The sequence below is a fragment of the Dasypus novemcinctus genome, chromosome 13 (assembly GCF_030445035.2).
Source record: "Dasypus novemcinctus isolate mDasNov1 chromosome 13, mDasNov1.1.hap2, whole genome shotgun sequence".
Classification (NCBI taxonomy): Eukaryota; Metazoa; Chordata; class Mammalia; order Cingulata; family Dasypodidae; genus Dasypus; species Dasypus novemcinctus.
This window is the reverse complement of record NC_080685.1, coordinates 52,329,411-52,355,775: the sequence shown is the minus strand read 5'-3', so window position 1 is coordinate 52,355,775 and position 26,365 is coordinate 52,329,411. Positions and strand designations below refer to the sequence as shown.

Here is a 26,365-nt window from a genome sequence, read left to right as displayed (position 1 = left end):
ATATTTAACTATTTGGGATAAGAGTAATAAAAAGAAATTAAAAATTTTCCAGTACAAAATTAGCAGGAACTGATTTGCCTAAAAGCATCCCACTAGCACCAGGTAAGACAACAGTACAATAAAATACCTAAGCATTAGCAGTTCACCTCCTCACCATCCAGTGTATTAAATTGTTCAGATCAGAGCTCTCTTTCTACAAAGTCATCTCTTGGTGCCTATTTTTCAAAGCTCTCAACCTCAGTAGCTGGGCAAGTAGGAGGCACTTACTCCACTACGGCGGGACGTCATAGCCACCACCGGAGACCATTGGTTGGTTCTGGGGTTATATCTCTCAGCACTGCTAAGCTCTGTGGTGTCATCTCTACCTCCTACAGCATAGATCATGTCCTGATACACTGCACAGCCTAGGTGTTTCCTCCGGGTCCCCATCGGGGCTATGGTGTGCCATCTGTTTTCCTGAGGATTGTAGCGCTCCACTGCAGGGAAAAGAAAAACCAGTAAATGACCATCCAAACATTTCCCCCACCTCTAGTTCTCCTCATAGCCACCAAAACTTTATGATAACACATATTTTCAATAAATATCTGACTTTCGCTTCTGAGGACTTATGTAATTTTGAACAACACTGCCTACACTCCCTAAGGAACTGACTTCTTTTAGGTATGGCACAGAAGAAAGGATGTGTTGGAGTTAAGACATTTACATTCTAGTTCTGGCTATATCACTAATTAGCTAGGTGACCCTCAGCACCTCTCATCTTTAAATGAAGGGACTGAACTGTATGATCATCAAGCCCCTTTCAGTACTAAATTTATTAACAGACAACTTCTGTATTCTTGTACTTGCTTGTCCATAGCCTACTTCATTCTAAGCCATTGAAGAGAAGACAAGATGTGACAATGAATCTCATGTTAGAGGCACAATGACAATTCCTAATGCAAAAATACCCATTTTCTAAATAGAAAGGACTAATGAATAAACCAGTTTCTAGCTATAAAGAGGGTTTTTTTGTTTGTTTTAGGAGAGGGGGTATTGATGGTGGAGGAAGGGAAATGATCATAATCAGAAAATAGTTCTTCTATTCATTATAAATTTCCAGCATCTTGTAAAGTGGAGGGAGAAAGAAATATTTATACATGTACTAGAAGACAATGGCTACAGAAAGAGTTGAGGAAGAGCTGAAAGTTGCACTCTCCAAGAATGAAAATTTTCCTGATAAATTACAGGATAACCTGGACCTTTTATACTGTTTGCAGGGGGACTCTTGTAAGGGAATTGTGCTGCCAGACTGATTTGGAATGGACTAACCTGTGTTGAGTGGAGATGTCCCATCAGAGCCACCTACAGCATATAAAAAACCTCCTAACACAGCCACTGCCACACCTAGTCTTCTGGTACTCATAGATGCCACTCGAGTCCACTTGTTCTCCTTTGGATCATACCTACAGTGAGAGACACCAAACTCTACAAACATGTTCTTATTAAGTCTTTTTTATAAGGTCTGAAATTACACTGAAGTTACTGAATGCATAGACTTGCTGTGGTAAAATGCACAGTAAGAATCTAACATATTAGTTATTAAGGAAAAAAGTTTAAAAAATTTGTGCCCGTGCCAGTTATTAAGCTCTTTTTTATACTCTAACTTATGATGCTGGGGTTAGAACTCTGTGAATAGCATTTCTCCTTTGCTAGCTGGCTCTCTGTGAGATTCTGCCAAAAGGAAAGAGTAGTCATTGGAAATCTAGTGAGGAAAGAGGGACTTGCTCCTTTCTGTTTGATTGCTCTCCCTATCAGTGTTCTCAGCAATTGCCCTTCATCCTGATTGTACCAGCTGATTCTAGTTTCTAGTCTTTCTATTTTTTTTTTTTTTTAGCATTCCTCAAACTAGCCTCACGGAAATCTGAGTCATAGCTCTGTGGGGCACCTCCTCTGAGCTCCTGAGGTTAACAGTGCCAGTGCTCCAATTATCTACTACTGCATACCAAATCAACCACAAACTCAGTGATTTAAAATGATAATTATTTTATTAACTCTCATGTTTCTGTGGGTCAGCAATTCAGGAAAGGTTTCACGGGATGGTTCTGGCTCTAGTCTCTCATGTAGTTGTAGTCAAATGATGGAACAACAGGAGGCTGAAGCTGCTGGGGGCTGATTGAACATCTCTTGCTTCATGTAGTCTACTTCAGGGCCACTCAGTGTTGCCTCTCCATGTTGGCTAGTATGGGCTTTCTCACAGCATGATATGCATGACAGTTCAAGGCTTCAAAAGTAAGTGCCCCTGGAAGTAGATTTGGCTGAACTGATAAGAGTGTCTGCCTACTACATAGGAGGTCCAGGGTTCAAACCCGGGGCCTCCTGACCCATGTGGTGAGCTGGCCTGCACACAATCCTGATGCGTGCAAGGAGTGCCGCACCACGCAAGGGTGTCCCCCATGTAGGGGAGCCCCACGTGCAAGAAGTGCGCCCCTCAAGGAGAGCTGCCATTGCAAAAAAAGTGCAGCCTGCCCAGGAATGGCGCTGCATACACGGAGAGCTGAAACAGCAAGATGACGCAACAAAAAGACATAGATTCCAGGTGCTGCTGACAACAATGCAAGCAGACAAAGAAGGACACACAGTGAATGGACACAGAGAGCAGACAGTGGGGGGCAGGTGGAAGGGGAGAGAAATAAATGAAAAAAAAAATCTTAAAAAAAAAAAAAGTGAGTGCCCCAAGAGATCCAAGTTAAAGTATATCACCATCAGCAGGCATATAGTGCTACTTTGCCATGGTCATAAGTCAGCCCAGATTCAAGGGAGAGAAAATGGACCCCACCTTTCAGTAAGAACAATGTCAAAAGATCTTTATACTCTATGAAGAGCATGTCGGATAGGAGATATGTTTTTGTCATCTTTGGAAAATGCAATCCACCCAAAAGAGCTCAGCATATATTTCTTTATGGAGGTCTTAGTCACAGGTGACTCACATAAAATGGGCTCTTTCCTCACTGGAATTTTGTTTATCTAGCTCTCTTTACTTTCACATATCTCTGATGTCTTTAAAAATATATTTGTAATTTATCATTTTTCTTAGTTGTAGTTAGAATGATGGCTGTATTACCTACTATATCTTACTAGTTCTTCTGTTCTTAAATCTGTCAGGTATCTGATTGCTTCTCTGTTTTGTCTTGCACAGATACTGATATCGCGTGGGTCTTTCAGCTACTGATAATTTGTCTTTGCCCATTTATGTTTTGGGGTTTGTGGGAATACCTTTTCCTCTACTTTTGTCATATATGTTACCCAGAGGTTTTCGATTTTGTTATTTATTTTAGTGTTGCTCTCTACTACTCTCTATTTTTATGTGGGAATTTGGAGAAATTAACTCCCCAAACCCTGTTCCTCCCAACCCTGTAACTAATCTACTTTTAGTCTCTATGAATTTGCATATTCTAGTTATTTCACATAAATGATATAATACAATATTTGTCCTTTTGTGTCTGGCTTATTTCACTCAACATGTCTTCAAGGTTCATGTTGTAGCATGTGTCAGAATTTCATTAATTTTTATGGCTGAATAATATTCCATTGTAGGTATACATCACATTTTGTTTATCTATTCATCTGTTGATGGACATCTGGGTTGCCTCTATCTTTTTGACTTACTGTGCATAATGCTGCTATGAACATTGGTGTACAAATATCTATCCAAATCCCTGTTTTCAACTTTTTTGGGGGTATATACCCTATTGGGATCACCGGGTCGTATGATAATTCTATACTTAACTTTCTGAGGAACTGACATACTGCTTTCCACAGCAGTATGCATGGAGTTTTGAAGGTGGAAAAACAGGTGACTTGACTGAGAGATAAACTGGAACTGGCACAGCTTTTTTCTTTTTTTTAAAAATCTGGTTGGGTTGTCTTTTTTGGTGTGTTGCTTTGCTGCATGGGGGCCTGCACCTCTCTGTGCTGCATGGGGGCCTGCACCTGGCACAGTTTTTAATGGTTACCTTCAACTTTACCTCTATTTAAGACAGAGTTAATCTCTCAATTTAAACATGGTAACCAAAGTAGTAAATACTATTAAACAATTCTGAAGAGTTATAAAGTAATTCTTTGCAAGTGAGAATAAACTATGGTATGTCTTATCAATACTCACAGCACACAATATTCCAAAATTTAATCTCTAGGAGAGAATGATAAAAGCTGACAGGGCGAGAAATTAAGAACATAATTTGTTCCATCAAAACTAACTTATTTAGGGAAGTGGATTTGGCTCAACTGATAGAACATCCACCTACCACATGGGAGGCCCAGGGTTCAAACCCAGGGCCTCCTGACCCATGTGATGAGCTGGCCCACGTGCAGTGCTGATGCGTGCAAGGAATGCTGTGCCATGCAGGGGTGTCCCCTGCGTAGGGGAGCCCCACGCGCAAGGAGTGTGCCCCATAAGGAGAGCTGCCCAGTGCGAAAGAAAGTGCAGCCTGCCCAAGAATGCACACATGGAGAGTTGACACAACAAGATGATGCAACAAAAAGAAACACAGATTCCCGATGTCAATGATAAGGATAGAAGTGGTCACAGAAGAACATACAGCAAATGGACACAGAGAACTGACAACTGGGGGGAGAGGAAGGGGAGAGAAATAAATGAAAAATAAATCTTAAAAAAAAAAATTAGTGAGAATCCATGAACCATTAATTTGGACTCTTTAGAAGATGTGCTAGACAAAGTATTATTACTTAATAATTTATCTAGAGAACGTCTTGGTAAAGTCATGCATTAAGTACATTCCAGGTTGACTGGGAAAAAAAAAACAGAACAGATTTCAGAAGTGGTATGCTTGATAGTATATAAAGAATGTGATTTAAAATATATTTCCAACATTTCAGTTTTAGGAGTAAACAGTGTGACACATGTTTAAAAAAAACAGGTTATATCTTTTATCTTTCTAGACCTTAATACCACTGAAAATGTTCTCCTTAAAGCCTACAGGAAATCTACTGAATAATGGATCCCCTAGTGTTCTAACTAAATTTAGTTGTAATTGTTTCTTTTAAAGATATTTTAAATCCTTAAAAAAAATTGAAAATGACTTTAAAAAAATCACCTCTCGACAATATTGAGGCAAGACACACCATCCTGGCCACCTACAGCATAAAGAAAGCCTCCAAGCACTGCCACACCAACACTTGTCCTGCAGGTGCTTGTAGGGGCCACATCACTGCTCCATTGGTTTGTTTTGGGGTCATACCTGCAAAGGAAATACCAAGAGCACAGTTTAGATTACATAAAGAAAGTGTGGCAATGTTTACATATTCAAAATAAGGATTTATATGATATTCTTTCCTCTAAATATGAAATGATTAATAATAATGAAGTATATGAAAGTGTAATGTAATGTTTTTAAGCTTTGAATTTCATTTTTATCTAAACAATATATATGAATATATTTTCTTTAAACATTTCAGAATGTTATAGATAAAGCTAAAGTCCCCTTGAATTCCACCTCAATTCTGGTTTCTTCCATTTTGATTTGGTGTATATCCTTCAAGACTTTTTTGTAAAATAACTTAAAATATGTATATATGTCCTCACATATATATTAAGTTTTCTTTACATAAATATAACAATAGGCATTGTTCCAAAGTATTTTCCCCCTCAACATATTTTTAAAATCTATTCATGCTAATAAACATACCTCTAGACTATTTCTTTGACCTAACATATATTTCATTAAATTGTGTGTGCCATATATTATTTAATCATTTCCCTATTGATGTATCCTTAGATTGTTTCTGACATTTTGTTATAAAAAATACTGACCCTTGTATATTTCTCCTTGTATAAATGGATATAAAAATATATTATCAAATTGCTTTTTTTATGGTTATATCAATTTTCATTTGTTTTCAATTTTGTTAATGTTTTTATTTTTATTTTTTTCTTCCTACTTTCCTGGATTTTGGTTGCTCCTTTTATAACTTTTTAACTCAAAAAACATGATCCATTTATTTTCAACCTTCCTTATTTTTCAAATGAATCCATATCAATTAAAGTACATATAAATTTGTCTCTGAATACCATCTTGGCTGAACCCCATTTATCTTGAGATATGTGGGTTTGTTATTAAGTTGTAAATAGTCATTTCCCCTCTAATTTTTCTTTAACCCACCATTTGTTTTTAAACGTGCTTGCTTTGTTTCTTTGTTTTTTCTTCTATGGAGCTGATCCCTCTGTTTTTTTAATTATACAATCTATACACCTCTAGATGTTGACATGCTGCAGGGTTTCATAATGTGTTTCAGAAATATTAACACTAAATCAGAGCCACATAGCTGAATGAAGAGGGGTCTGTGAGAGCAAGAAGTTATTTAAAAAACACTTACTAGAGATTTCCAGTGTGCAAGGTACTGTGACAGATGTTATGGAAAAAGATGTTTCAACAAACAATTATAGCACAATATGATATGTACAGGTAAGTTCAAAATGCTAAGGAAAGAACAGAGGAACGAGTAACTAATTATCAGTAGGGTGTCAGAAGAGGCTTTATGTAAGATATAACATTTGAGTCCTGACGGATAAGTAAGGATACAACAGGTAATCAAGAGGCAGAGACATTCCAGGAAAGAAAGAACAGCCTGCATTCATGTAGGGAAAGGGGCACGAAAGACAATGATGTGTCCAAAGCATGGCAAGTAGTTTGGTGAGTCTGCAGCTGCATATTTAGGGAATGGTAGTGTGCCATGGGAGAAAGACTAGAAAAATAGGCAGAAATTAGATCATAAAGAACTTGTATATCATGCTAATGGGTCTAGCCTGCCAACTAATGCTGTGGATGCAATACTATAGAAGCAACAATCACATGGGTCTCCTAATTAATGTCTCAAATGAAAACTGTATAGTAGAGAAAAAATTGCAAGTTGGCTTTACTCACCTTTCAACACTATTGAGATAAGAGGATCCATCATGGCCTCCTACTGCATATAAAAGGTCATCAAGAACACTGACACCAACTCCACATCGCCTTTTGCTCATTGAAGCTACCATTCGCCATTCATTGGTTTGAGGATCATATCGTTCAACGCTGGAAATAGCATCCCCACTACACCAACCACCAACTGGGGAAGTAACAGAAATAAATGGTCAGGAGAATACCTGTCCTAATGCATAGAATGTGTCACTTATTGTTAACCGTTAAATTGTGCTCAACAAATATCCCTAGAACTAGCAGGTCAAAATACAAGTTTGATTTTAACTATTCCACTGGGATTGTTATAATATTTAGTTATTTTTCTAAGTACGCTCTTATCATGTCCATATCATAGAGGAAGGCAAAGATACTAACTCAAATACTATTGGAAGGTAATATAGCACATAATATATAGAACACTGAATTCAGTTAGAAAACTGGGATGAAGTGTTGTCTTTATTAGCTAGGTGACCTTGGGGAAATCCTGTACACTCTTCTTGAACCAGTTTTCTCACTTGTAAACTGAGGCATCAAATTTAAAAAAGTGAAATATATATGGGAAACTGCTTTCTAAAGTATAAGATGATACATAATGTAATGTGTTATCAAAAGTCAAAAGAAGGACTAAAATTCAGAAGCCTGTTTTTTTTTTTTATTCTATTACAGAAGATGGATTTTGGCTTATCTACTCATAATCTCTTAATAGGGTCCTTTTGGACTAAAAATAGTACAAAAATTCTCATGACTTTTATTACAAAATATTTTAATTGCTGTTTAAATTGCAGTCTGTACTGAATCCTAAATTATTCAACATGACATTTAAGATCAGAAAACATTTTGAAGAAATTACATTTTTTATATATGAGTAATACTCAGAACAAAAGTTTTAAACTGAATTCCATAAGCTTCTCTGAGTGCTACCTGAAAAAATAAGTATGTGGTTATGGAAGATACCTTTAAATTATTAAATCATCCCTATTTCAATCCAAAATAAAAACAGATTCTGGAACATAAAAAATGAAGTCAAAGGACACCTTAACATCAAAACATTTGAAAACTGGCAGTTTCTAAAGGGTGTTTCATGTAATGTTCTGAACCAGACTAAAATGGGAATAATGTTTATAAACTTCCTCTAGAGGGATTAGTTAGGGAACTTTATTTCAAATTTCAATGTGATATATAAATTTTATTTTATTATGGTTTCATTTTAAATAAGGATATCCATCTAATACTAACTCATAGTAAATTCTGTATAAATTAACTAGCTTAAATTCTAATTCTTTCCTAGGAGATATGCAAGGAGTTTCAACATCAGGGAAAGCATCCTACATTCTAAAATGAACCTTCCTGCAAATGTGAGGGTTATAAGCATTTGAGACAAATCTCACTGATTAATCGTTATAGCTCAGGCACAATTTTATAATGGAAGTCATTATAAAATTTTTATTTTTTATTGGATTACATGACTTCAAATCAAATTAATATCACTTTATATATTGTGTTCTTTGATACCAAAGACAAAAAAAATAGGCTTCTAGGAAACCAAATTTCTTTCCACTGGCTTAAATCTGTATGAAAAGGAAAGGGTTGCTCAATTTTACTGTCTCATGGTGATTTTATAGGCATTATGATTTCCAAGGCAGCAAGTGATGGCATAACTGGGACTAGTCAATTCATTATTACTGGCTGAGTAAACTGTACTTTGAAAAATTAAGTATGTGAATAATCCCTGCCCTGGCAGCTATCAATTTAAGTTAAATAACATATCTAAGGAAAAAAATCTGCAGAAAAAGGGAAACACATGTTTATGTGTGTGATATGTTAACTTTAAAAAGAATAACTTCAAATTTAGATTTGGTCAAAAAGTGTTATTCTAAAGAAGGCAACTTTCAGAAAGAATCTGGAATAAGGTCATTAAGCTGTGACCATTAAAACAGAAACATATAATTATTGATAAGCATCAAAGGTGGCTAGCTGAAAACAGGAGGAAAAGCTAAAAACAAAGATATCAAAAGGTGTAAAATGCTCCTAAGTCAAAACTACTATGATCATAGATTTGACCTTAGGCTTGTAATTTTTATTTTATTTCCACAGATTGAAAAAAAAGGGGAAATTCAATTTACCAAAGGTTACCTGAGAATAGTGACTCAGTGTAGCAGTTTAAAATTATTGATGAATTCCAAAAAGAAATATTGGATTATATTGGATTATGCTTGTAATCTGATCTGTACCTGGGCAAGACTGAGTTATGATTAGGGCATTGAGTCCCCATGGCCAAGAACAGAGTTGAGGGTTTTTGATGTTGGAGTTTTGATGTTGGAGTTTGATGCTGAAGTCTTAAGCTGGAGCCCCAGGAAGTAAGCACACAGAGGAAACAGAAGCAAGCTCCAGGGAGAAAGGAACCCTGAACCCAGAGAGAAGCAAGATCCTGGAAGAGAGAAACCTAGGAAGCCTGAACCCTCGCAGATGTCAGCAGCCATCTTGCTCCAAACAGACTTTGGTGAGGGAAGTGACTTATGCTTTATGGCCTGGGATCTGTAAGCTCCTACCCCAAATAAATACCCTTTATAAAAACCTACCAATTTCTGGTATTTTGCATCAGCACTACTTTGGCTAATACAGAATTTAGTACTGAGATTGGGGTAGTGCTTGCACAATTACCAAAATGCTGGAATGGTTTTATAAATGGATAAGGGGTATTTTTTTGAGGAATTGTGAGATGCTTGGAACAAAAGACCTACAGTGCTTTGAAGAGACTGTTGATAGCAATATGGATGCCAAAGAGACTTTTTATGATGCCTTAGAAGTAAATGATGAAATTATTATTGGAAACTGAAGGAAAGGCAATCCATGTTTTAAAATTGCAGACTACTTAGCAAAATTAACTCCTTGTGTTTTATGGAAGGCAGAATTTGAAAATGGTGAGCCTGGGCATTTAGCTGAAGAAATTTCCAAAGTAAACCTGGAGAATGCAGCTTGGCTTCTGCTTGCAGCTTATAGCAAAATGGCAGACAAGAGAGATATACTGAGGACTGAACTGTCAGGCACAAAGAAAACAGGAACTGATTCTGGAAATTCCAAACTTCTGGAAATCAATATTCCAGATGAAAGTGCCCCATTGGAAGACTTAAACTAAACTTGGAACTGGTAAATCAAGATTGAAGATGCCGTTACCTAGGAAAGACTTATGGAAAGTCTTACTGTCTGATGGCTTGGACCCCTGCTTCCTGCATGCTAAACCAACAAGGCTTTTGAAAGAGCTGTGTAAACAAAACCACTGTCAGCCTGGAATAAAAAGGACATGGAAAGGAGAGATTCAAGGAGAAAGAGCATACACTCAGCATACCAAAAATAATAAAAACAAAACTGCAATAAAACAAAAGTAAGCTAAGGACTAAGATTTAAGTACAGACAAATAGGTCAAGATCTAAAATTATGTCCAGTGAACAGTATTACTCAAGAATGGAATTCAGATTCTAGATGATATAGAAAGTTAGAGAAAGCAGAGAAATCCAACACCAGTTGTAAAGAGATCACATAATAGTTGCTAAAATGAAAATGGAAATCTTAATAGTATAAGATAAGGTGAAGATGACAAATTTTCTTTATATTTTTTCATGTTAATCAAAATTTCTAGGGAAGTGGATGTGGAGCGTGTGTTTGAGCTCCTACCTACCACATGGGAGGTCCTGGTTCGATTCCCAGTGCCTCCTAGAGAATATGAGCATGACAGTGAGCTGGTGCAACAGGCAGGCACAGTAAGCTGATGCAACAAGATGATGCAACAAGGAGACACAAAGAGGAAAGACAATGAGACACATTAAAGCAGGGAGCAGAAGTGGCTCAAGGATTGAGCACCTCTCTCCCACATTGGAGGTCCCAGGTTCAGTTCCCAGTGCCTCCTAAAGAGAAGACGGGCAGACAGAGAGAGCACACAATGAAAGGACAGAGAAGGCAGAGAGCAAGCACAAATAACGTGGTGGTGCTGGTGGGGAATAAATAAATAAAATAAATCTTCAAAAAAGAAGTTTTTATACTGTGTGTGTATTAACTCCTATAACCAGAAAAACAGAAAGTGTCATTTAAAATGTTATCTTGAAGGAAGGACAAGATTACAGCATAGTAAGGAGCACCAAGAGACAGCTCGTCTTACAGTGCAGTTAGTAATCAGCCAGCAATATTTAACTCACTTGTCTGGGGGCTCCAGTAGACCAGAAGAGCATCCTGCAAAATCTTTGGAAGAACGGAAGGAGGAGACTGCCCATCTGCAGTGAAGACTTGTGAGTACAGCATTCCATGCCATGGAGCCCAGTGTCCATACCCCACAGGTAGGGTAAGATGCCTTAGGAACTACTCCTTGGCTGGAGTTGGAAGCTCTATTTACCAAAAATGGGGGAGGAAGTGATAGTTGGGCACTGACTTCAGCTACTGATGAATAACTTTGGTTGGCTAAAGTCCATTTCTAAGTACAGTTAAAGTTTGAAATGGTCCAGTTCAGAAAGAGGTTGGTAGCCTCCATTTTAACTTTGCCCCTGGCATGAGGGGAAGTGCAACTGATTGAAAATCACAGTGATGGTAGGGACTGGAGTCTTTCCACCCAGGTCAGATTGTTGCCCTAGGCTGGGCTCCAGCCTCACCTCTGACAGGGAGGAAGCTATGGGGACCTGCACTAGCCTTTCTGGGCCAACTGTAGTTGCTTTCGGCCTGCTGGACTAGACTGATGGGCAAACCTGTGGCTACATGCCCGACCCAGCAGGACAGGAGAGGGATGGTGCTTCCTCAGCCTCTCTGGGCAACTGCAGGCACTTTTGGCCCACACAAACAAGACTGTTGTGCACACCTGTGGCTCCATCCCCATCCCTGCCAGGGCAGGAGAGGGTGGTTGTTCTTCTGTAGCCTTTCTGGGCAACTGCAGTCACCTTTGGCCTGCACTGCTTAGACTATTCCCACACCTGTGGCTCCATTCCTGCCCCTGACAGGGAAAGAGAGGGGTTCTTTATCAGTCTACCTGAGCAACTGAGGTCAGTTTGGCCCACATGACTTAGTTTACTGCCCGCATCTGCAGCTTCATCCCCACACCAGGTAGGAAAGGATGGTGTGTGGACCTCCATCAGTCTCTCCAGGCAACTACAGACAGTCTTGGTCTGCATAGCTTGGAATACTACACACAGCTGAGGTTTCATCCCCACCCCTGGCAGGGGAAAAAGGTGGAAGAAGCTTCATTGGTTCTTGGGGGCAACACAGGCAGCTTCAGTCTCCATGGCTTACAGTATCATCTGCACCCTTGGTTCCTATTCCACCCTCAGCAAGGGAGACAGGGCAAGAAACAGATGAAAAAGAGCTGGAAAAAAATCCAGATTGGCTAATAAACACGAGCATTATAAAGTTCCAAATTAAGTTGAACCAAATATGAAAGAGGGGCTGCAGCACAAAGCCAATAAAATAGAAAGCTCTACACTAAAGAAAGAAACTGAGCCTAGAATAAATGCACCAAGAAAATCAGATGCTAAAACCCCAACAAAAAATTACAAGCCATACCAAGAAACAGGAAGATATGGCCCAATCAAAGGAACAAACTAACCCTCCAAATGACATAAAGGAGTTGAGACAACTAATCACAGATGTTCAAACAAATCTCCTTAATAAATTCAATGAAATGGCTAAAGAGATTAAGGATATTAAGACACTGGGTGAATACAAAGAAGAATTTGAAAGCATACATAGAAAAATAGCAGTTCTTATGGGAATGAAAGGCACAATAAATGAAAATAAAAATACAATGGAGGCATATAACAGATCTGAAGAGGCAGAAGAAAGAACCAGTGAGCTTGAAGATAGGGCCCTGAAAGCGAAAACACAAAGGAACAGATAAAAGAATGGGAAAAAATTTAACAGTATCTCAGGGCACTAAACAAGAGATGTGCAAACATACATATCATGGGTGTCCCAGAAGGAGAAGAGAAAAGAAAAGGGGAAGAAGGAATATTTGAGGAGATAATTGTAGAAAATCTCCTAACCCTACTGAAGGACATAGGTATCCATGTCAAAGAAGCACAATGTACTCCAATCTGAATAAATCCAAATAGACCTATTCCAAGCCGTATAATTATCAGAATGTCAAATACCAAAGATAAAGAGAGAATTCTGAAAGCAAAAAGAGATATGCAATTCATTACATAACAGGGATGCCCAATAAGATTATGTACTGATTTCTCATCAGAAACCATGGAGGCAAGAAGAAGTCGTCTGATACATTTAAGATAATGCAAGAGAAAAACTGCCAGCAATGAATCTTTTAACTGGCAAGACTGTATCTCAACAATGAGGGCAAATTTAGAATATTCACAGATAAACAGAAGCTGAGAGAGTTTTTAAGCAGGAGATCAGCATAACTGGAAGTACTAAAGGGAGTGCTATAGTCTGAAAAGAAAAGACAAGAGAGAGAGGCTTGGAAGACAGTCTAGAAATGGAGACTATATTAGTAAAAGTAACTAAAAGGTCAAAATAAGTGATAAAAGAACTGCCTTTACAGTAACAGCATTGAATGTTAAAGGATTAAACTCCCCAATCAAAAGAAACACATTAGCAGAATGGATAAGGGAATATGAGCCATGTATGTGCTGTGTACAATGCTATACACTGACTCACCTTAGACCCAAGGATACAAACAGATTGAAAGTGAAAGGCTGGGGAAAAAAATCTCACTCATGCAGCAACCAAAAAAAAAAAAAAAAAGGAGGGGGGGAAGCCTAGCTATACTTATGTCAGATGAAATAGACTTTAAAAGCAAAGCTGTTATTGGAGACAAGAAAGGACATGATCTGTTACCAAAAGGAAGAAATAATAATAATAAATGTATATGCAACTAATCATGACTCAAAATACAGGAGGCACACTCTGGCAAAACTGAAGGGCGAAACAGAAATCTCTACAATTACAGTTGGAAACTTCAATACACCACTCATCATTGTATAGACATCCGGGCAGAAGATGATCAATAAACAGAGAATTTGAATAAGAGGATAAATGAACTAAACTTAATAGACATATACAGAACACTGCACCTCCAAATAGCAGGATATACATTCTTCTCAAGTGCTCATGGATATTTCTCTAAGATGGTCCATATGTTGTTATGTTGGGTTACAAACAGATCTCTATAAATTTAAAAAGGCACTTTTCCTGATCACCATGGAATGAAGCTGGAAATCAACAGGTAGAAAAAGGGAAAATTCACAAATATATGGAGATTAACAACTCACTCTTAAATAATCAGTGGATCAAAGAAGAAACTGCAAGTGAAATCAATAAATATCTCAAGACATGAAAATGAAAACAACGTATCAAAACCTATAGGTTGCAATGAAGGCAGTGTTGAGAGGGAAATTTAGAGCTCTTAAGAGTTTACATTAAAAAAGAAGAAAGCGCTAATAACAATGAGCTAACCACACATCTGGAGGAACAAGGAAAAGAACAGCGAACTATTCCCAAAGCAAGCAGAAGGAACAAAAAAACAAAGATCAGGGTAGAAGTAAATGGAATTGAGGAAAAAAAAAAAAGAGAATTAACAAAACCTAAAGTTGGTTCTTTAAGAAAATCAATAAAATTGAGGGAAGTGGACTTGGCCCAATGGATAGGGCCTCTGCCTACCACATGGGAGGTCCACGGTTCAAACCCCGGGCCTCCTTGACCCATGTGGAGCTGGTTCATGCGCAGTGCTTATGTACGCAAGGAGTGCCGTACCACGCAGGGGTGTCCCCCATGTAGGGGAGCCCCATGCGCAAGGAGTGAGCCCCATAAGGAGAGCCGCCCAGTGTGAAAGAAAGTGCAGCCTGCCCAAGAATGGTGCCGCACACATGGAGAGCAGACACAACAAGATGATACAATAAAGAGAGACACAGATTCCCGGTGCTGCTGATAAGGATAGACGTGGTCACAGAAGAACATACAGCAAATGGACACAGAGAGCAGACAACTGGGGTGGGTAGGGGGAAGGGAAGAGAAAAAAAAATCTTAAAAAAAAAATTGAGAAACTCTTATCTAGGCTGATAAAGAAAATAAAAAGAGAGAAGATGCAAAGAAATAAAATCAGAAATGAAAGCAGGAACATTACTCTTGACCCCAGAGAAATAAGAGGATAACTAGGAATAACTGTATAGCAACAAACTAAACAGCATAAATGAAACAGAAAATTCCTAGGAACATATGAACAACTTACACTGACCCTAGAAGAAATAGAAGACCTCAACAAACCAATGCCATTTAAAGAGAATGAAGTCATCAAAAACATCCTCAACATAAAAACCCTGGACCAGATGGCTTCACAGGTGAATTCTACCATCATCCAAGGAAGATATAATATCAATTTTATTCAAACTCTTTCAAAACATTAAACAGGAGGGAGCTCTACCAAACTGATTCTATGATGCCAATACTACCCTAATACCAAAGCCAGATAAAGAAAACTACAGACCAAGTAGTGATGTGAAGAGGGTGGCCACAGTGGCTGCTGATGGTAGGGAGATGGAAGAAGAGATATATGGTGTGGGGGCATTTTCAGGATTTGGAGTTGTCCTGGGTGGTGCTGCAGGGATGGATGCTGGATGTTGTATGCCCTGTCGTGGCCCACTGGGTAGACTGGGGGAGAGTGTGGACTATGGTGTGGACCCTGTCCATGTGGTGCAGCGGTGCTCCAGAATGGATTCACCAGGTGCAGTGGATGTGCTGCAATGATAGAAGAGGTTGTTGATGTGGGAGGGGTGGGGTGGGTGGGGTAGGGGGTATATGGGGACCTCATATTTTTTTAATTTAACATTTAAAAGAAAACAAAGAAGAAAAAGAAAAGTCTATAAACTAAAATGTAAACCATAATGTAAAACATAAGAAAACTAAAAATCTAGAAATTTGTACAGTGTAAAATATAAACAATAATGTAAACAAAAAAAAGCTATATTCATTTATTCATTTATTGGAAGATACAGTAAAGGTAAGATGCAAATTCTCCCCAAATTTATCATGAATTCAATAAAATTCTAATTAAAAAAAAACAAAACTAAAGACCAATCCTTAACAAAACACTAGCTAATTGATTCCAACAATACATTGAAAGAACTATTCAGGTCTCTTGAGTATACACCAACCCCAGCGCCAACCACAGGTTCAGTAAAAGTGACAGAAGAGGCATGTGTAGGAAGGTCACATCTGAGTCCAACTTCATCACACTCAGGAACACAAACTCCAAAGTAGGGCCAACTGACATGGCACTGAACTCCAGAGCCATCTGCCATGACCATAGAACCTGTGGTTCTCTGTAGCCCTCAGGAGAACTAATACCTGGGGTTGCATCTACTTTGGCTGCCTCTGCTGAAGTGTGCATAAGCATGATCCCTCTAATGACCTCCTGACTCTTTTGGAGACTCATAGTCATATAAACTCATTTGTCCTTTCCATTTCCCCCTTTTATTCAAGGTCAAAAAGCAGTTTTTAACACCTGATATTACATGCAGGCTGAGATATTCTGCTGGTCTGAGTTGACCCTTTTATTCAAGTCTTTTTCTAGTTACATCATCAGCTGGTGCTTGGTAGTAATCCCTTGGCACCAGGGAGGCTCATCCCTGGGAGTCATGTGACAGCCAGGCCCTGAGCCTCAGCAGACTTGCAACTCCTACCCTCTGGTTTATTAGACATACCCCGGCCAGCTAATAAGGAGGGGAAGAAGGTCAACTACCACACCAGGGAGTCAAAAGTGCCTACAACTGAAAGCAGGAGAATGGCATCCATCATCCATGTGGAATATAAGCCCCCTTTGATATAGAGGTGGAGTGGACGTAACCATCCCAGGGTCCACAGGATGGAAGAATAGAGTATGGATTAGAGTTGACTTACTGATATTCTACTATGGAACTATTATGATTAGTAATGGAAGAAACTGTAGCATTGATGTGGAGAAAGTGGCCATGGTAGCTGCTGAGGGTAGGGAGAGGGAAGAGTGATATGATGTGGGGGATTTTCAGGACTTGGGAGTTGTCCTGGGTGGTACTGCAGAGACAGATGCTGGACAATGTATGTCCTGCCATGGCCCACTGGGTGGACTGGGGGAGAGTGTAAACTACAATGTAAACCACTATCCATGTGGTGCAGCAGTGCTCCAAAATGTGTTCACCAAATGCAATGAATGTGCCATGATGATGAAAGAGGTTGTTGATGTGGGAGGAGTGGGGTGAGGGGGTTGGGGGGTATATGGGAACCTTTTATATTTTTTGCATATAACATTTAAAAAAAAATAAAAAGAGAGAGAGAGAAAAAAATAAAGAACTGTTTATTATGATCAAGTTGGTTTTATCCCAGGAATGCAACAGTGGTTCAACACAAGAAAAATCACTGTAATATATCATATCAATAAATCAAAGATGAAAAATCACATGATCACATTGAGTGATGCAGAAAAGGCATTCGACAAATTACAGTATCCTTTCTTGGTAAAAACACTCCACAATATAAGAATTGAAGGAAATGTTATCAACATGGTAAAAGGCATATATGGAAAACCCACAGCTAACATTGTACTCAATGGTGAAAGGCTGAAAACGTTCTTGTTGAGTTTGGGAACAAACAAGGAGGTCTAATGCTACCAAAGTTGTTCAATATAGAGCTAGAGGGTCTAGGTAAAAAAAACCAGGCAAGTATAAGAAATAAAAGGCATTCAAATTGGAAAGGAAGAAGTAAAGCTTTCATGGTTTGCAGATATGATCCTATAGCTAGAACATCCCCAAAAATCTACAACAAAGCTACTAAAACTAATAGACAAGTTCAGCAAAGTAGTGGGATACATGATTAATAAGCAAAAATCAGTAGCACTTCCTTACACTACTGATAAGCAATCTAAGGAGGAATTCAGAAAAAACTTCTATTTACAACAGTGACTAAAAGAATCAAATATCTAGGAATAAACTTAACCAAGGATGTAAAGGACATGTATTCAGAAAACTACAATGTATTTCTAAAAGAAATCAAAGAAGACCTAAATAAATAGAAGGACTTTCCATGTTTATGGATTGGAATCGAATGTGTAAATCAGTTTGGGTAGAAATGACATCTTACACATTCAATATAATCCTGATAAAAATTCCAACAACCTCGGGAATTGGATTTGGCTCAATGGATAAAGTGTCTGCCTACCACATGGGAGGTCCAGGGTTCAAACCCATGGCCTCCTGACCCGTGTGGTGAGCTGGCCCATGCGCAGTGCTGATGCATGCAAGGAGTGCTGTGCCATGCAGGGGTGTCCCCCGCATAGGGGAGCCCACGTGCAAGGAGTGTGCCCCTCAAGGAGAGCCGCCCTGTGTGAAAAAACAAAACAAAATGCAGCCTGCCCAGGAATGGTGCCACACACAGGGAGAGCTGATGTAGCAAGATGATGCAACAGAAAGAGATACAGATTCCTGGTGCCACCGACAAGAATGACAAGAATACGAGCGGACACAGAAGAACACACAACAAATGGACACAGAGAGCAGACAAGTGCGGGGGGAAGGGGGGGAAGAGAAAAAAATTCCAACAACCTTTTTTAAAGAAATAGAAAGCCCAATTATCAAATTTATTTGGAAGGGTAAGGGGTCCTGAATAACTAGGAACATCTTAAAAAGGAAGAATGAAGTTGGAGGACTCTCACTTACGGACTTTAAATCATATTACCTAGCTACAGTGGTAAAAACGGCATGGGACTGGCATAAAAGGAGACATTGAGACCAATGGTCCCAAATTGATTCTTCAGAAACAGTTCCTCATATCTACAGCCAAGTGATTACTGACAAAGCTGTCAATCCCACCCAGCTGGGGCAGAATAGTCTATTCAACAAATGGTGCAGGGAGAACTGGGTATCCATATCCAAAAGAAAGAGGACATATTTCACAACTTATACAAAAATAAATATGGAATAAATATACAAAATATTTTATACAAAATAAAAATGGAATAAAGGCCTAAATATAAAAGGTAGAACCATAAAACTTCTAGAAGAAAATAGAGTAAAACATCTTTGAGACCTGGTGGTAGGTGGTAGTTTCTTAAACCTTACACTGGAATCGTGAAAAACAAAGGAAAAAATGGATAAATGGATAAATGGGAGCTTCTCAAAGTTCAAAACTTTTGTGCTCCCAAGGATTTATCACGCTGGTGAAAAGGCAGTCCACTTAACAGGAGAAAATATTTGGAAGCCACATATTCAATAAGAATTTGATTTCCATGCTATATAAAGAGATCACACAACTCAACAATAACAGGGCAAGCAATCCAATTTAAAAATGGGCAAAATACTTAAACATACATTTTTCCAAAGAGGAAATACAAATGGCAAAAAAACACATGAAAGAATGTTCAATATTACTAGGTATTAGGGAAATGCAAATCAAAACTACAACGAGATATCATCTCACACCTCATAGACTGGCCATTATTAAAATAACAGAAAACTACAAGACAGCTTGGCGTTTCCACAGGAAGCGAAATACAGAACTGCAGTATGCTCTGGCCATCTCTCTACTAGAAATATATCCCGAAGAACTGAAAACAGGGACACAAACAGATATTTGCACACCACTGTTCATAGCATTATTATTTTTTTTTAAGATTTATTTACTTATCCCCACCCCCACCCCGCTGCTTTTGTGCTGTCTGCTTTCTATGTCCATTTGCTGTGTGTTCTTCTGTGTCTGCTTGTCCCTCCCCTTCTAGGCAGCACCGGGAACTGATCCCAGGACCCTCTGGAGTGGGAGAGAGGCACTCAATCTCTTGTGCCACCTCAGCTCCCCAGTCTGCTGTGTCCCCCATTGTCTCCCTTCTATGCCTCTTCCTGTTGTGTCATCCTGCTACGCCCGCTCTCCATGTGGGCCAGCACTTCATGGGGGCCAGCACTCTGTATGGGCCAGCTCTTAGCTTGCTTTGTGGGCCAGTCTGCCCTCACCAGAAGGCCCTGGGAATCGAATCCTGGACCTCCTATATGGTAGATGGGAGCCCAATTGCTTTAGCCACTTCCGCTTCCCTGTTCATAGCACTATTATTCACAATTGCTAAAATATGGAACCAGCCCAAGCATCCATCAACTGAGGAATGGGTAAACAAAATGTAGTATATACATACGATGGAATACTATGCTGCTTTAAGATGAAATGAAATTGGGGCAGATATGACAACATGGATTAACCTTAAGGACTTTATGCTGAGTGAAATAAGCCAGACACAAAAGAACAAATATTGTATGGTCTCACTAATATGAGCTAAAAACAAAGAATAAAGACGTGGAGTTAAAACCTAGAGTATAGGTTACTAGGAGATAGGATAAGGGGTAAGAAGGGTACTGATGCTTAATGTATGTAAAATTTTTAATTAGCTTGATTTAAAAGCATGGAAATAGAGTTGATGGTAACACATTATTGTGAGTATAAGTAACACAGCTTGTTTATAAATGGGATTATGGCTGAAAGGGGTAGTCTAGGGACATAAATGTTAATAGAAAGAAAGCTAAAGAATAATCTACGGACTGTATAACATAGTGAACCCAGTGGTGGATGACGACTGTGGTTAATAGCACAAATACAAGAAAGCTCTTCTATGAATTAGAACAAATGTACATCACTATTACAAGGTGGTAAGAATATGATGATGCATTGGAAAAATACAAATAATGTAACTTATGGGCTACAATGAAAAGCAATATTGTAAAATTCTTGCATTGATGTCAAAGAAGGTACCATATCAACACTAAAGTCAATAATAGAGGGATATGGATTAAGGGAGACGTTAAAAAACTTACTGAGGAGATCACAGCACAACTGTGATGAAACTGAGAGCCACTTGTACATACTTTGGATGGATATACAAGGCATGGAACTGTATAAAACAGTGAACCATATGGTAGATGATGGAATGTGATTAACAGGGCATTCTCTCATGAACTATAACAAATGTACAATACTAATAATAGGGAAGTGTATGGAAAAATATATAAAATTAAAGCTATGGACCATAGTTTTTTTACTTAGATGATGTTCTTTCATAATCTGTAACAAATGTTCCAAAACAATGCAAGGTATTGGTGGAGGGATGATGTATGGGAATTCTGCATGTTATGCATGATTATTTTATAAGCTCACAACTTCTCTAATAAAAAAATAAGTTATCTTTCACATAAAAAGTGACATTAGTAACAGTATTATTACTGGCATGCCCTTTTCATTTTTTTGTTTTTCCATTAATCAATCTCATTAGGTGTTCCTCTGGATCAACAACATTCAGTTAATCTTTATTGAGTGCCTACTCTGACAAGATTGACACTCAATTTGGGAAATACAAAAATAAATTACAGGGAAGCGGATGTGGCTCAAGTGATTGGGCTCCTGTCTACTATATATGAGGCCAGGGTTCAAAACCTGGGGCCTCCTGTTGAAGGCAAGCTGGCCTGTGCAATGAGCTGGCCTGAGCAGAGAGCTGGCGCAGTAAGATGACACAACAAAAAGAGACAGAGAAGAGATAAGAGACACAGCAGACAAGGGAGCTGAGGTGGCGCAAGAGAATGATCGCCTCTCTCCCATTCTTGAAGGTCCACAGAAGAACACACAACAAACAGACAGAGAGCAGACAAGGTGGTGGTGGTGGTGGGGAATAAATAAATAAATCTTAAAAAAAAATAAAATTATAAACAGTCCTTGACTTCAAGTAGTTAACAATGTAGAAGAGGAATGAGATTTATACCCAATCAGCAAATGCAATTATAAGATTACTAGTCAGAATTTAAGAGAATAAAATTGATCTTATTTAACTGGTTTCTAAAGAAGATAAAAGTGTGGATGAATTGATTCTATGATTTAATTAAATGAGGCAAATGAGATTTTAGTGAAGAAGGTTATACATGGAAAACAAGTCACTTGATAATAATCAATCATGTCATATTGAGGAAGTATGATAGGAAGCAGGAGGATAAAGATGATGGGTTATTCAATAATTTAAGAGAAATCAAGTTAAAATTTCTAATGAAATGGAGCTACATAATTGTCCCTCAGCATTCCCAAAGGAATCTAGTCTAGTACCACTGAATTGGTACCCTCACTGAATCCAGAAGAGACCCTGCAACTTAAATGTACTGTCCATACACTGATTCGGATTGGGCTTCTTTCTTTTGATCACAGGGCCGTGTTTATCTGTTGTAATTTCCCTTGAGTTCCTGTTATAGCCCCTCATTCTTAAATTTTTTCCCAATCATTGCCAGAATGTTCTGAGGTCTGCAAACCAGTAGTGTATTGCCACTTCTGTACTTCAGATACTAAAATTGACAGCTAAATAAGACAGTTAATGGAAATGCCTCCACAAAGATGGCCCTAATCCTAGAATTTCTGAAACTATCATGACATCATGAAGCCACAGATACCAAATAATCAGACCTTACAGACTTCTAATTTAAAAAAATAAACAGACTTTCAAAATTGGGAAACAGAAAAGGTCTAATATAACGTACAGCATTCTCACATGTATGGGGAGCTGGCACAACAGATTATTTTTGCATATAAAAGAACCTTAAAAGTATAATTTCTTTAACTGAACCATGAAAGCTAAATAAATGCTATATAGACTTTCCCATGAACTTAACCAAATCTGGAAATGAATTTCTTTACCAATCTTTGGTAACCATAGCCTGGGATGAAGGAGTAAGAATGCAGATGTGTGTAGTTGTGTGCACGCAGGTGTATATGACCTCATATGCACAGATGAAGACATAAATGTGCATGCATATATAGGAATGAAAATAATAGGGATAAATATGAATATTAGAAATAATGAATCTGCAAATAATAATAGAGACATTAGAACACTGCAGTATGGGAGAATTCACTGCATGATGAATTAATTACTAAGTTTGAAATCTGAAACAAGAATGAAGAAATGCTTCCAAATGAGAAAGAAAAAAGTAAGATGAGGATTAGAGACAAAAAGAAAATTTGGCAACAATTTTCTTTTGGAAGAAATGCTGCAATTCTACACATGAAGAAATTTAAAAGAAAACATTTTAAAAGAGAGAAATTAAAACAGAAATGAACAAATTTCTCTTTAAAAAATATAGAGGAAAATACATCCCCATTTCCAAGAGAGATTTAAGCTGGAGAGAGAAAAGATAGGTTAGGCTGATGGGAAAGGTTATCATACCCTAATGATGGTATCATACCCTAATGATGAAAAAGAATAGAACACAGACATGGAAGTTACTCTAAACAGGAAGAGGATGAAAAAAATAACCATACACCACAACAAGCCAAACCAGACTCGCAACCACTATGAACAGGAAAGGTCAATATCCAACGCATGCAACCTACCCTATGCAGCCTCCTGGGAATCCAGTGTATCCTCAAACCTTGCATCTTCCTTAGACTCCACCCTAAACTGATGCTCCACCTGCTTACTCAGAGCAGTATCATCCAAGTTTTGTGTACCCAGGGGCTGCCACAGTCCCTATCATGCCAGCTGCATTTCCTGGCACCTTGTCTTCCCCTGGCCCAGTATGTGGCTATTGGACCTTTGGGTTCACAATCCTCATGGCTTATTATCCAGTTGGCCCCATCTATCTACATGGTTCAGGAGTGCTGATGGAAGCAGGATATGACACAGGTGCCAGATTTGGAGATGCAGCGACTGCTGGCAACATTCTTCCTCTACCCCTGGATGCCCTCCCAATGCTGTTCAGCTTGCAGTCATGCAGGGAGTCAACATCCTCATAACTCACCGAAAGGGAAACTTCTTCATGGGTGGCACAGATGGTGGCTCCATCACCTGGTGAGGAACCAAGGTCACCTCTGTGCTGGGAAAGATATCATATACCTTCAGCACTTCTCACAATGTAACTGCTTTAGTCATATTAACTTGAAGTTGCGGTTTGGACACATTGTTGGGGTGTCTTTCTAGTGTCCAAACTTTTCAGATTTAACGAGGCATTGTATAATGGTAGCAGTACCTCCCTAAAGCATTTTGAGGTAGGGAAGGTATCCATTCATAAAATGAATGTGGGTGAAGCAACTCTTAAGAATCGTCCTTCAATTCCTCCAGAGTAATACTGTATCCTACTAGTCTTTGCTTTTAGTAATAAAACATCAAATTAGGTTTGGAAGGAACTTTGATCTTCCTAAGAATTAAAGTTGCCAAATTATTCTAATTGGTTTTTAATCTCCTTTAAGTCTTCAATTTATGTTACTTGTTAACAGTGAAACACATTAGTTGTCTGACTCTTCCTTTCCATCCTTTGTCCCATGTACCCCTAGCCCCAGTCTTCCATTCCCTCCCATCAGTCTACATTGAATCAATGGTGCAGGACAGAAAGTCAGTCAGACTAATTTCCTTCTCTCCTTGCACTTCTCCCCACTTGTCACCTTTTAACTAGTCATTCACAAGGATCCTCTGAAAACTCCTCTGTCCCCCAAGCACAAACCCCATTACTTCTGCTTTTGCATCCTTTCAGGCAAAAGTGGAGGGTGCCTTTTGGACCCTTCTCATAGGTTGCCACTGCATATAAGAACGTAACACAAATTTGCTTCAGCTCCAGAAAAACTGAGCTCATGACACTGCAAACTGTACTGTAAAAAATAGCTTGTTTAAAATATGAGTGGCAAGGAGAAGGATGTATTTCAAAAGCCTGGTGACTTTACAGCCAAATTTAAAACATTCTAAAAATTGGTTACCATTTCTTGTCAGAGTGTCTGATGTGCCATTCATGGCTCCTAAGATTTCCTAAGCTAGGTCAGTGGGGTCATATTGTGAATGCCTCACTACAAAATGACTTGAAGTCTAGTGAAATCCCATTCAGAATTAAGAATATTTCAGGGATCCTTAGTATTTTGATTTTGGTTTTCTGAAACTGGATTTTATCTTATGATTTCAGTTAATCTAAATTTATATTCTGTATATGTGAGGTTTGACTGTAACACTGACTATGAATGGAAGTTCAGCTCTACACTGTGGTGCACTTAATTTTTTTATACTAAAAATGTAGAACAAAGACTATGTGGCAGATTAAAAAAAAAAGAACACTTCACATATGATAATATGAATTGGAAGATGCCCATATCCAAGAAGCCATGGATATACTGAAACTTAGGTACTTAAACACATTACATCTCCACTAGCTCCAAGAATCAGGATTTGGAAAAAAAAATTGAAGGGTAAGAACTAATGAGACATTTTATTAAATAATGAGAAATAAATAAAAAATAAAATCTTAAAAAAAAACCCAAAACAATGAGGAAATTCTTATTCAGGTGACCAGAGAACTGACTTTACATGCACAGACGTAAAGCATCTGAGTTGGAAAGATCTCAGAGATTTATGAGCAGACAGTAGGAACAAAATGATACCGTAGGTCATTTTGGTTATAAGATTAACAGAGCTAGGAAAAAGTACTGATTTATGTAAGATGTTTTTGACAGTTCCATGTAATTATCAGGTGCTAGAACATTGGTATATAAATTAATGCATGTGAGTAATTTCGACAAAGTATCCACTGTACAATATTTTTTAGATTTATAAAAAATTACATAAAAATAAAGCACTCTTGGAGAATACCAGTGTTGGGTCATGGCTTAAGATTCAAGCTAGGGAAACGACGTGGCTCAACTAATAGAGCATCCGCCTACCATATGGAGGGTCCAGGGTTCGATCCCTAGGGCCTCCTGACCTGTGTGGTAAGCTGGCCCACATGCAATGTTGCAGCGTGCAAGGAGTGCCGTGCCATACCCCTATGTGGGGGTGCCCCATGTGCAAGGAGTGTGGCCCACAAGGAGAGCAGCCTAATGTGAAAAAAGTGCAGTCTGCCCAGGAGTGGCACCGCACACATGGAGAGCTGATGTAGCAAGATGACACAACAAAAAAGAGACGCAGTTTCCCAGTGCCGCCTGATAATGCAAGTGGACGCAGAAGAACATATAGCGAATGGAAACAGAGAGCAGACAATGGGGGAAAGGGGAGAGAAATACATAAAATAAATCTTTGAAAAAAAAAGATTCAAACTATATGCTGTCAGATTCACAAACCTCAGCCTTCTTTTGTGTTCCTTTTGACAGTGGATATCACAGTTGTACAGATTATTCAAATAACATTTCCAGGAGGAAAACCATTTGGTTTTAGTCTAGCAATCACAGTAAATTAAGATCCAAACCTGCAAAGAGCACTTCTCCACATCGGATAGGTTTCCGTGGTCTTGTCCTTGGTCCTTGCATTAGCGGTCGTTCTTGAGGCAAGAGGAGGTAGTTTTTAGCCTCATCTACCAAGTCTCTGTGGAAAAAAAATTCTGCCTTTATTCCAAATGTTTAAATAACACTGTTAGTGAAGTCCCATCATGGCTTAGAGTATGTAATTTGGGAAAGTGGAGCAAGCA

The 26,365-nt window shown here is 38.6% G+C and overlaps 1 protein-coding gene and 1 pseudogene across 2 annotated transcripts in view; one reads left to right on the top strand and one right to left on the bottom strand.

Annotated features, from left to right (window-relative positions):
- The window catches only part of KLHL20 (kelch like family member 20), a 112,834-nt gene that overhangs the window by 11,843 nt on the left and 74,626 nt on the right, over positions 1–26,365 (bottom strand). Inside the window, exons 6-10 of one of the 2 annotated variants that reach the window (XM_004484774.4) lie at positions 26,147–26,262; positions 6,921–7,104; positions 5,094–5,237; positions 1,309–1,442; positions 268–476 (exon numbers count right to left, since the gene is read on the bottom strand). In XM_004484774.4, the coding sequence (XP_004484831.1) occupies positions 268–476; positions 1,309–1,442; positions 5,094–5,237; positions 6,921–7,104; positions 26,147–26,262 (787 nt within the window). The remainder of the gene's footprint in view (positions 1–267; positions 477–1,308; positions 1,443–5,093; positions 5,238–6,920; positions 7,105–26,146; positions 26,263–26,365) is intronic. The other variant, XM_012522059.4, reaches the window with a different exon arrangement.
- On the top strand, positions 23,280–23,779 carry LOC105745360 (DAZ-associated protein 2 pseudogene; annotated as a pseudogene).